The 13,149-nt window shown below is 31.3% G+C and overlaps 1 protein-coding gene across 1 annotated transcript in view; it reads right to left on the bottom strand.

Moving 5' to 3' along the window:
* Nucleotides 1-965: 965 nt before the first annotated feature.
* LOC136987360 (uncharacterized) overlaps nt 966-13,149 on the bottom strand; it is a 78,872-nt gene continuing 66,688 nt past the window's right edge. The window contains exons 22-23 of the mRNA XM_067285091.1: nt 11,845-11,931; nt 966-1,093 (exon numbers count right to left, since the gene is read on the bottom strand). Coding sequence (XP_067141192.1) covers nt 1,074-1,093; nt 11,845-11,931 — 107 coding nt within the window. The 3' untranslated portion in view covers nt 966-1,073. The remainder of the gene's footprint in view (nt 1,094-11,844; nt 11,932-13,149) is intronic.

Genomic DNA, 13,149 nt, shown 5'->3' with positions numbered 1-13,149 from the left:
GTAATTTTATTGGTTGTATTATATGATCACGTGTTCCGAGTTGCAACGTCAATGAACAATGTGTGACCACGAGAAGACGCGCGCGACTCGCGCTTGTTACGGTCGCGGTCGCCTGCGCGGCTGGAAATCGCATAGTGTGACCAAGGCTTAATGTGTCAGGTCGCCGATAGCTGGCGCTAGCGCCAGCTATCGGCGACCTGACACATTAACTCTACTTTAGAACATAGTCGATAGATACACCGGTCCCTGAACTATGGTTTACATTACATAATCGTTGCTGGCGTTTATTCGCTTGCTTATAACATAAGTAACTAGAATAAAGCATGTTATTTATTTATTTATTGACAAATTATAAAAACTGATTTCTAACATAAATTAAACATTACCAATACCATACCATACCAGTTGATTTTGAGATTTTAATATATTTTCAACTTTACTATTTATAAATAACTCGCCACTTATTTGATAAACTAAACTATTTATTGATTTTTAGCCATTAATATTTACTGTGAAAATTTGGTAAATTTGGCCAAAACTGACTGCAAAACCCAAGTTTGAAGCCAACCCACTGTCTGCGAAAAATGTAATAATACGGTAACGGCAGTGTCGGGATGCCCTAGCCGTCAGGCTGTTGACTAAGACTCCCAGAAGGCAGGTTTGTTACTTAAATTCTTAAATAAGGATCAATATTTGGAGTTGTAACCACTTCAAATATAATTCATTTTTTAGAAAAGTAGTCAATATAATTTTCTAAGAGTTTAAACTTAAAACTTATGTCTCTCATTTTATATAAAACGTTTTTATTCCTTTTATAACACAAAATAGAATTGTAAGATATTGGAAATATAACATGTACTTGATATCTTTGTAAAATAAAAATAATCCATTCCTTGATAGAGAATAATAAATGTAAAAAAAATGATATTTTCTATTTTGTTACTAATAGAAAATATGTTTGATGATACACAAATAATAACATTATCAGATTTTCTTTGGATTGGTGATATTGCAGACGATGCTCCTTTCTGTTGGTCTTCCGATTTGGTTTCTGCCATATCTTCAAAGTGGAGCTACTTTTTCTTCTTCCCATCTGTTTCAATAATTAGAAATATATGTAATATACTTTACTCAAATTGCATACGGGTATCCCTTGCTCGACACGGGATTTTATTAATGCCGTGAAATTAATTACCGCGCTTGCAGAGTCCAAGAGCCGGCCAGTTTCGTTGCTGCCAGCAGTAAAAGTAGATGTACTACAGACTCCAATTGTCCTATCGTATCTACAAATGACATTCTTCGTAAATTTTACAGCCTGTTAATCAAAGCCTGCTTGTTTGCCATGTGTAGAGAGTCATTTTGCTTGTTATAGAATTTACACTGATATAATACAGTAATTAATCACAGATAAATTTTAGTTTTTACTATTGATTTTTATATTTGATTAACATGATTTTGATATACATGATAACATTAATTAATCCCTCGATCGTGTTAATTAAGGGATACCTGTACTTACTTAGAATAAACTGCTTGCAATTAAATTAATTTATTATATTTAAAAAAATCTCATTAATGTAAGCACATTGTCTATTGGAGAAAGATAAGGCTTATTGTAAATTGAAAAGACGTGCAGTATATTCAGTATTGTCACTCTTATGCCTAGACTATGCATTACCTGAATCCACAATGGAATTGTAAAATTGATAGCCAAACCGATGAAACTTTCGATTGAACAGAAACAAAGCCGAAAGCGAAGTTAAAATTATTTAATTTTTCTGCCATACTGCATCCAATAAAAAACATGTGATTATGCATCACAAAACTACGAAAGTCGCGTGTAATTTGAGTATTGTAATAGTGGAAAGTACAGCAAAGAGAATGAGAAAACGTTGATTTTTAGAACTATTGAAGAAGTAAGGAAAAACAGACGTCTATATGACAAAAAGAATTTAAGAATTCATTATTAAAAAGATGTGACTAATTTTTTGGCACTTCAGTTTATTATTATTATTATTGGTATACTTAAACAAAATACCAATAATATAAGATTTCAGTAATGACAATATCTGTTATAATAAATTATCATATCTTGATATATTAATGAATAATATGTACTGATGAAACTATTTTTTCTGTTCGAACAAGAACAATAATCAAGAGTCTGGGAAAGAGAAAACTACATTAATTAAATGAATTGCAAGAAAATCTACTGGATCTGGTATCAAGGTTTTGTGATTGCCTCAATTTCAGGTTGTGAAATTGACAACTGCTTGCCATTTTAATCATGCCACCAAAATTGGCATGATTGCAAATCTCTGGTCCATAGTCAAAATTCATTCAGTGTAACATTGGCATTAGCATCAGCATCAGCATCAAATTTAAAATGCTACAGAAGAATTCAATACTATTCTAGGAACAATCGCAAGGTTGTTCACAACATTGCATTTTTTATTATTATTTCTTGCATGAGTAAAGGACAAATTGTTAAATAATAATAATAACAACATACTATTAAAGCTTTTAATACATATGTTGTCCCTGTATTCAGTTATTATTTTGGAGTTATACACTGGACACATACACACAGATTTCAAGCAACTCCAAAGAAAAACAACACTTACTAAGCATAAACAATATAAGAGTAATTAGGAGAGCGTATAATTTTTTCAAGATTCATGCAATGTAGAATACACTATAACTTTTATTTGTGTATAACATCTACACAAAATTGTCATTTAGTTAAAATACCTCCTCAATAATAATAATGTTCCCTACACAAAATAGTTTTAAGACAATGTACACAACAATTTCTTAGAATTATAAAAAAAATACTGTTTTAAAAAACACATACACACACACAATTTTTTTTTCCACAAAATAACAGCTCTAATGTATTATACTCACCCAAACTATAGGATAGTATTTACTCAGTAAAATATATGTTACGTTACTCAAAGATTATTATTGGTTGGTTGCTATGCTTAATCTAGGTCGATTATAAATTTTTTTTCTCTCTATTATTCTCTCCGATCTCCATATTCATGTAGACAATATGCTGCAGATTTCTGAATAAACAAATTGTGGAGAATGCAACTAACAAGCACAGTGCTTTTGTTTTTGGAATTGCCGTTTGTTAAAAATTAAATTTAGTTTTTTTACTTAACATGAACACACCCCATCCTTAAATTCAAGTTTATCATGTGTACTTGTAGTTTTTTTACATTTGGGAATGTAATAATGCTATTATTAATTTGACATTTTAAAGCAACAGGGCTTAAAGCAGTCATGGCAATAAAAAAAGTGAGAAAAGAGAGTTCACACTGAAAAAAAGCTAATAGTGTTAAAATGAACGAAAACAGGCATTATTAAAAAAACACACAAACGAACACACATTTTGTATCAATAACATTGCATATGATATTAGATTGATTATTAAGTGGACTGATAAGATTAAATATGAAAATAGTTAGGCTGAGTTTATACTCCAGAAAAGTGACCGGTAAGACTGCATTAAGCCAGAACAGGCCCGCATTAAGTTTTCATGTGCCCCGTACAGAATTCCCACCGTTACACAGCAAAGCAAATGGAATAGTAACATAACTACCAGAATGTGTTTCCATATAACATGCCAAATTTCAAATGCCATTTATTTCAAGGTACATTTTTTGATTTCTTCATAAAAAAAATGTAATTAAAGAAGAAAAAAAAAACAACTTCTGGCAGAATCAGTGGGTTGCATGTTCATTATATAGCAGGGGTGGGCAAGCAAAAGTTCAGTGGGAGCCGAAATGTAGGTTTTGCAAAATGCATGGGAGCCGCAGTTCTGTACTTTTTTATTCTGTACCTGGATTTTATTATATAATATAGAACAAGTATTGAATCTTTTTAATAAACATATTTTCACAAAATTGTGGAAATAATTTCTGCTTTTTATTATTATTTTTACAGTTTTAACACTTTCGGCAAGAGCCACATAAAATTCAAAAAGAGCCGCATGCGGCTCTCGGAGTCTCGTTTGCCCACGTCTGTTATATAGCAATACCACTAGTAATTGTGACCCAATCATTTATTTGGTAATTTTATCAATATTTTTTTAAACGATTAAAAATAAAATTACAGCATTCATTACTGATAATACTAGTCTCCAAATCTATTCCCCTGAATACAATAAAACAATTTGTTAGTCATTCGACCCACAACTGACAGAGAAGAGAGTTTATGAAAACAATCTAATTAAACATTTAGCAGTTTGTTGTCCTTCACCGTGAGGAACCGGCAGAGTTTATTACTTTCACGGGAGAAAATATACAAAGCTTTCTACTACCCTCAAGTTGAAAAATATACAATCCCATGAAATTTAACAAATCTGACGTTAATAAGCAAATGATGAAATTATTTACAGAGAGTTGATATTTGATAAGTTTAGTTTTTTGCTCTTATAGATCAAATTACAGAAATTATAAATAAAAATCTCATTGTTTAAAAATTAAAATCATGAAATTTCGCTCACAAAAGATCGAGATGGAACGCAAGCTTTTCATTTTTATAATCGCTTTGTTTTATTAGACACAGATATTATTCCTATATAGATTTATTAATTATAATAAACATACATTATATATAAAATTACATTAAAATAACACTGTAATTAATGTCTGAAATGAAAAAGTAATTGAATCGAGTCTCGCCTCCATATTAAGTAACGCGTTGTTATGGGGGGCCTAGTAGAAGCTGTAATTTTCTGGGGAGGGGCACCAGGTTAACTGGGGGGATGTGCCCACCCATGCTCGTTCCTGGCTACGCCCATGTTAACGCACCACAGTAATTAATTGATTAAGTTGCATCAAATTAAATAATTTATAAAAATTGAAATAATAAATACGTTTATAAAATAATTGGCTGTATCTGTTCGCAATGATAATGTAAAACACACTGTACTTATAGTTTAGCATTTCCGATATTTAATTTATTTTTGAATTTTAAAGTATAAGAAAAACAATTTTTAAAATAAAGTTTTACGCATTTATATCTGCAACTTTAGATAATACGATATAAGAATCCATCAAAAAAGTTAATTAATAATAATTAAAATCAAGAAAAAGTATAAGTTTCTTTCGAGGTAAGGAAACTTGTAAAAAGTCAGGTACGCGATCACATGATGCCCGTCTCCCCACTTTGCGTAACCAAATGGTCGAGGTTGAAATAAAACCCCAGCAGAAGTAAAAACAAACATCGGCGCATGTATAGGACAATAAACTTGAACGGGAGCGAAGACGACACATGACACCATGTAATTTATGCTAATTACTTTCTAATATTAAAATATTAAAATCTTCAATAAATTATAATTAAATTAATTTTTTGACTGAGTTCGACTAGAAGCATATCAAAAAGCTAGATTAAAGTGAAAATAGTGGTTTTTCGACGCTAAATATTTACAAATTAATTTTTTAATTTGATGCCAGATTGATCGCAGCTGTTCAAATGCGCACGTGCATGAAGAGTTTTATAGTTTGTCGAAATGGAAAATGAAGGACACCGTTAGAATGCAGAAAACCATGGTGCATGCCAAATATATAAGCACCCACTTAAAACCAAACTTTTGTCTTTGTCTAAAGATTGTCTCTACAGAAGTTATTAATATTTAGGATATTAGTTTAAAATCTTGTATTTCCTGGCACGAGATTCGCTCGATCTTTAATTTTACAGAGTGCTAGAAAGATACAAGCTTTGAAACGAGTGTCCTACAACATTTTATTTAATAATAACAGTAGAAATCAAATTTATTATTGCTCAACAATTATTTTTTCGGTTTTTCTACGGTAGTCAAAAACGAGTAAATGTCATCGTTTAAGCTAAAGAATAGCAGGCGATTGGGAAGAAGTTTGCGTAGTAACTTACTTCAGAAAGTATTGGGTTCTATACGATTTTCCGTTGCTAAAACGTGAGTTTCTACTGTTAGATTTTATTTAATACTATTTCTTTCTTTTGTCCACTGCGCTTAAATAAATACAAATGCTAAAAATAATGCTGTACAAAAATCACTCTTAACGCCGAACTAGAAGTGTACTTGACTTAATGCAGCGTGATTATATCGAAGCGCTGCGGAGATCGGTATTTCACAAGGATACAAACAAGGAGAACCCACGTGCAAATTCCTACAGCATGTGCAGAGTATCAAGCTTTGGGAAGCTCCTCGTTTTGTTAGTCTATATAAATGTAGTACACTACATGTGTGTATGACAGTGCCTTAACATGTTGCGCACAGTCCATAAGGCATACGGGGAAGTGCTGGTTGCTATTTCGCTCCTGAGCGCATTTACGAAAAAAAAATTTCACATGGGAAGTGAAAAAAGCTAAAAAAGAGAGTCACTTTAAGCCCTGAAGCAATTAAATAAATTTAAGAGATTATTCAGAGATAGTTTTAACTAACGGCAATTCCTAAAATGAATGTTCAAAGAAGAGAAAATGCATAATTTTAATAGAAAATAATTGTAAATTATATGGATTTGTATATTTTATCTATTTTCTATTAAAAATATGCATTGAATTAGAAAAAATTCATTCATTGAGATGTGACACTCACAAATATAAACAAGGCATATTGCCACCAAAGCACAATCTTTCATAAAAGATTGCTCAAGACTTATAAGTTGATAGGAATTTTTAACTTTAGTTTTCTTGAAGATGTTTGAGAAGCATGCTGTTCAATCAAGGTTCATACAAACATTATTGCTGAAATCTTCAAGGACCACACTAACTTCTTGGTTGTTCAATTTACAGTTGGAATATAATGTATACTGGGATTAGTGGTCAGTTTATAGCCGAATTGCCGAGTTTATAGCTGGAATTGTCATGGTCATTAGAATTAAATTTTTATCATGAAAATGACTTGTGGTCATACCTGTGTAAAAAAGTAGTAAAGGTCTTTTGCATTAATAATAATATCCTACAGGTAAAGGAATGCAGATATCTAAGATAAATTCGGTGAAAAAATTATCAACAGATATTTCAATGATATGTAGTAAGTGAAAACTTACAGAATCAATTCTATGGACTAGAGAATTGTGCAAAAGTGGCATGATTGCAAACCCCTGGTCTATAGTCAAAATTCATTCAGTTGGCATTAGCATCAAATTTAAAATGCTAGACAAGAATTCAATACTATCAATCAATCAATCAATCAATCAGGCCAGATAAGAGCATACAAATGAATGATAATTTAATTTGACTCTTTTTTTATTGTACATTAGAAAATATTCAAATATCTATGACAATTTCATCATGGTATAAACATAACAGTTAATGTTACCTATGGTTCCAATATGGCGGCTTGTCTGATTCCAGCAAGGAAACAGTGGGGACGCACGTTCTAACCTAACCTAACCTATTCTAATAATTTGGTTGGTAAAAATTATGGTAATTTATTAGAATAGGTTAGGTTAGGTTAGGTTAGAACGTGTGTCCCCACTGTTTCCTTGCTGGAATCAGAGACGAGCCGCCATCTTGGAACTATAGGTAACATTAACCAAAATAACTATTAGTGTCGGACATCATACAAAGCCACATTAGAATGAACTCGGCAGAATTCTGTTGTCGTAGGTCTGTCAAGTTATTGTGGGAATTTAACGTGCTGTCAAGTTAAAATCACAACTCCTTTATTAGAATTTAATTTTGAAATTGATGAATAAACTGAATATAAACAGTGATTAAGAATTTATATCTTTCAATAGCCTCTCCATTCATAAAAGATACTTGAGATTAATTAAGAAAAAGCAATCTAGATTGTTCCCTCGTTCTCTCTCCTTTTTTTCAAAAGAATGATGATAAGAAAAAATAAAACAAACGAATTCAGATTTATCATTGATCTAGATGCAAATATAAAAAGTAACCTTTAATTTCTCTAAAATATAACAATATATATTACTGTTGATCCTAGATTCTACAGACTGACATAATGGACTGTAGAAACAATGGACCAAATCCACTTGTTACACAAGCATTTATGGGAATGAAAATACAATATTTGAGAATATCAGACTGTGATTGTTAGTGTGTGAAATTTCATTGGCAAGTTATTGTTTAAATCTATTTGGAAGCATGGTGTTTTTCCTCCCTCTATAAGCTGTTTTTCTCATTACACCTTACATACTTGTAAAGTTTGTTCTACAGTATAGTCAACTGTAACTTCTCAGATGCAATGGATAATTGTCATTTTCTTGACCATCACTTCCATCCATATTAGTCTGTTATATCAAGGATCAACAGTATATACAGCTAAATAATAATAATGTTATATATGTATTAATTCATAAAATGGAGCAAAAACATTTTCCTTTAGTCAACTTCCAATGTAAATGTCTTTGTGAACACAAAGATGCAGTTCTTTCTATTCTGGTGTAACCTAATTTTTTCATTTTCAGAAAAATTCTTTAATTAATTTATGCTCTAAAAAAATTTCCAACAAATGAAATGCTTTATATATGAATTATATATATCAACTGAATACAGCAAATATTTTTATAATGTAATAATTCTAAGAAAAAAAATTGTTCTTTTTTTGTTTAAATCTTGTCTGACTTATTGTACAAGGACTATATTTTACGTAATAATTTGATTTATGATTGTTTCAATTAGTGGGGTTATAAAAAAAAAAATGTAAGTGAAAAAGGACTACAGACACTACATACAGGATCCATACAGGTAATTCCATCTGTGTTTCCTGACATTTCCTGCCCAATTAAGGTCTCTGCATTTCCCCTTTCCATCATGTAATATTTGGCCAAGTCTATATAATTGTGTACAAAATGGGCTTAATAAACTTTTTATTAAAAAGCATTTAATTGATTTTACACACAGAAATGACATAGCTACTTACAAAAAACTAGGTCATAATTTAAATTAAATTGTGAAATTTTTTTTATAATTCATAAAATCAAATTTTCTTAAAGCAAGGAGACAGTAAATTCAAAATAATTTAAACAGAAGAAATTGCACACTCCACGAGAGGAAGAAATTATTGATTTGTTGTGAAGCCGTGTTGTATTGTCTTAGAAGTGTTGAACACAAGATCGTGTTAATAACAATTCAATTTCAACTATCGCACAATCCAAACACTGCTCAATAGAAGAAAGTTTAAACTAAAGCTTACACTTGACTTGTCTAGAAATTTGTCTATAAGAAAAATTCTGAAATTAGTCTCAACATAATTGTACCAAAGGAAGTGTTCAAACGAACTTGAAAAACGTACAGTACATTAATCGTCTCTAATAGGAGAAAGAAGACAACTAATAATGTGCAAGAATTTTATGGTTTTATAACCTTCTAATTCTCGGGTTTGTAATGTGCAAACTTACCGTGTGCAAGTGCCATACTGGGGGAAGACTGTTAACTGATGACGGGCACAAGGCCCGAAACGTGTAACGTGTACCGTATCAACTAAATAAAGATGGTAAAAGCCATGTGATTGTTATTAACATGATCTTGTGTTCAACACTTCTAGGGAGAAATTACTTATCGTTTGCTATTTTTGGTCCAGCATGGACCCATTCAAGATAGTTACATTTATTCCCACTCCGCCCTGAAACTTATAGTGGCAGAGTTTTGTGGAAAAGTGGGTCATTGTCGATGGTGTTTTTGAAAACACAATTTTAACTCTATGGTGATATTTTGGTATACTTTGAAAAAATGTGGACTTCCAAAATTCCACAGGCCATCTGAAGATGGAAATTTGCAGTTAGAGAGAAGACGCATCAAAATAATAATCCTGCCAATTTTGTTGGATTAATGATCTCCACATACTGTATGTGGTCAGCAGCAAAGAATACAACAAATAAAAATACATAAATTGCGTGAGGTCCACCACGTGATCCCTACACCAGTGGCTCTCAATCTTTTTGAAGTCCAGGAACACTAAACTTTCACATTGCTTTAAAGCTGATGTATTGTAAGTGTTCCACAGAAAACAGAGTGGCAAACCTTTTTGAAACAAAGTGCACTCGGTCTAGTAAATGACGACATTGGCATTTGCTGATTACACCCCATACAAAAATTATTTTACATTGTATTGATCTTTCTTTTGCAATAATTTTTAATTGCATATTTGTTTTTTCGCAGAACACTTGAAGTGGCTTCACGAACCTCTGCCATACACAATATCATTAAGCCAACTGACAGTTCTTTGCTTCTCCTCATGGCATCAATTGACTGTAATGAGTTAATCAAATGTCAATTGGTCAAAAAAAATTGGGAGGGTTGTGTACGGGACACAATTGAAATTGTTTAAAGCATGAATCCGTCTTTGTGTTAATGGAGGAAGGATAAGATGTAAATGAATAAAGTCTTTGTGGTTATTATGAATCTGAACTGATGTTATTACATTTCAAATTAATATCTATCAGTTCAGATGCAGGTGCACTTGAAGTATTTGCACTGGAGTTGATGCGCTCAGTTTTCTTATGCTCTCTAATACCGAACGATGTGGATTATGTAGTCATTTTGGGCTTTTCTGATTCCTTTTAAATTTTCTTTCTAATGATATACATTTCTTACATATTTCCTTTGCAATTTCTTCAACTTGCACATGTATCGGCTTATAACTACAAATTCTATTTTATTGGTTATTATTGCTAAATAATAACGTAGATTCTAAGTTTCACTGCCCAAATGCCACACCATGTCAACATTTTCAGTATTCATGCATAACTGCTGCTACTCCCTGCACAGCTGCACACCTCCATTTCCCACCATTTTAAATACAGGCATAAACCTTCTATACAACTAAACTTAAATCATTAGATTATCATTTATAGTTTACAAGATATAAGCATGACAAATCTTGCCATTTGTTTGGTCGCTCCAATTTTCGTAACCTCTCTATACTGAACCAAATTTAGACACACGTTTGGATCAAAAAGGAGTGACAGCGACAGATGGATTCTGCAGTATTTGCAGATTCTCTGATTTTCCATGTCTGTACGGACCCTGTATGTATGTGTGTGTGTGTATATGTGTATATATATATAATTTTTTTTAAATACTTGATACATGCATTTATATTAAAATGTATAGAAAAATTCATAAAACTACTATGTACATGTTTTTAAAAAGTAATTTATGGTTACTTTTTATTTTTTGTTAGAATATATGGCAGAAAAACAAATCACATTTGTTCAATAAAGTGGGGTTTTGAATTTTCTCAGGTTCAGATTAACAAAAATGCACTATAGCTATATAAAATATATTTTACTTATATTGGTAATACAGCTGTCCCTTGATAGTCCAACGTTTTGTAGTCCGACGCACCTCCCGTCAAGGTCACCATAGTCTCCATCTTCAAAGTGTGAGCACAGTATGTACAGTACATATGTACATAATTAATCTACCTACGTTGTGGCATTTAGTTATAATGTTTAAAAATTACTGTACATACTGTATTATTTATGCCTATAAATATTAAAAGAAATATGGAAACCAAAATGTACATACAGTAAACATGTTTTAGTTAACCGAAATGGGTGTTTCATTTCCATATTAACCTAGGCAGCATTTTACTCATAAAATGTAGGAATATTGTAGGCTACTGCTAGCAAAACAATGCCAAATATGTAATCACTTTCAGTAATCCGGACACTTCTGGTAATCCGACACCTCTTTGGTCCCATACCTGTCGGATTATCAAGGGACAACTGTAATTTACATTTTAGAATTTCTGCATGATTTTATTATATTGCTTTTAGTAAGATAAATTTAGTAGCAGTTTATCAAAACATTGTCATAAAGTATACATAGATCATTTTTATTTTTTATAATTTTAGTGTAAGTTAGAAAAATTTAAATTACCAGCCGGTGGTTTTCCTGCTTGGCGCAAGCTCCTTCTAGTAGGTTCTGGAACTTCTCTAGGTTTTCGCTTCTTACCTGAGTTTGTTCCTATTTTCAAAAAACAGCAAGAAATTTAATTTAATATGAGATTAAACAAATAATATATATTATTTCCATTATATTTTATTTCTTCAACACTGAATTCATATCTTATATAAATATACAATTAATATATTTATATAAGATGTTATATTTTAAACTCTTTCTGCCTTGTGGGTACTAAGAGGGCCTCATTAGGCCAGCCCACAATGGGGCAACTGGGTAGAGAGAGAGGGGGCCCAACATATCTTAACGGACCACCCCCAAAAATTCCTGAGGATTTTTTGAGCAGTAGGCTGCCACCTTTGATTGCTTGGCCATCCGACCATCTTTACATTACAAAAATAATTTAGTTATGATTCTTTAAACTTTTTTTGTAAACATAACCATTCAAAATTTGAAAAAAAATTGTAACGGAAATTCTAAATGCATATCCTGTCAGAGAGAAAAACTATGTTGTAAATTACTTTTAAAAAAGTGAACCATTAATTTTTAAACAATATACTCCCTATCAGAGCTTCTCAAACTAGTTAATATAGCAGACTGGCAATTTTTTTTCTAAATTCATCAAAGACTTGCACTGTACTTTTGCTAGATTATATATTGTATGAACATCCTTTCACTTGAGTGCAATAACAGATGTTTATATTTACAACATATCGTCATCGTTGCTATAGTATACTTAATTATCAATATTTATAACATACACGTCTAGATAAATGGCATGTTTTTTTAAATTGCATTAATAAAGTCCATAGACCGACAGCCAATGCCTGTGGATCAAACACTAATTTGCAAGGTCATTACTCCATAGGCTAATAGCTATGAAGTCTTCACTGATGGAAATACTGCATTGTGTGTGTGTTGCATTAATGCATGTGATATATATAATGTGATGATGATAACTATTTACAATGCATATTCCAGATTTTATGGCTATCATTAACCTACCAATTACATGAAAATATATATATAAAAACATTTAGGATTTGAAAATAATCTGTTATCTCAAGTTTAAACTGCAAGGAAAATTATAAAATTAAATTGCAAGCTATGACAAAAATTTAAATCATAATTTTTTTCCCCTTAAACTTATGTATTTCAATTTTACGAATTAATTTGATCCTCTTATATAAATTAAATTATATCCTTTAAAAATATTTATGCAAAATAAAAAGGTTAAAAATTTATCAAATGATGAAAAGAGTAATAATTCTTAGTAAAAAA

The sequence above is a fragment of the Centruroides vittatus genome, unplaced genomic scaffold (genome assembly GCF_030686945.1).
Source record: "Centruroides vittatus isolate TY-2023 unplaced genomic scaffold, ASM3068694v2 scaffold_1519, whole genome shotgun sequence".
NCBI classification, from domain to species: domain Eukaryota; kingdom Metazoa; phylum Arthropoda; class Arachnida; order Scorpiones; family Buthidae; genus Centruroides; species Centruroides vittatus.
This window is presented reverse-complemented; position numbering and strand designations above follow the sequence as displayed.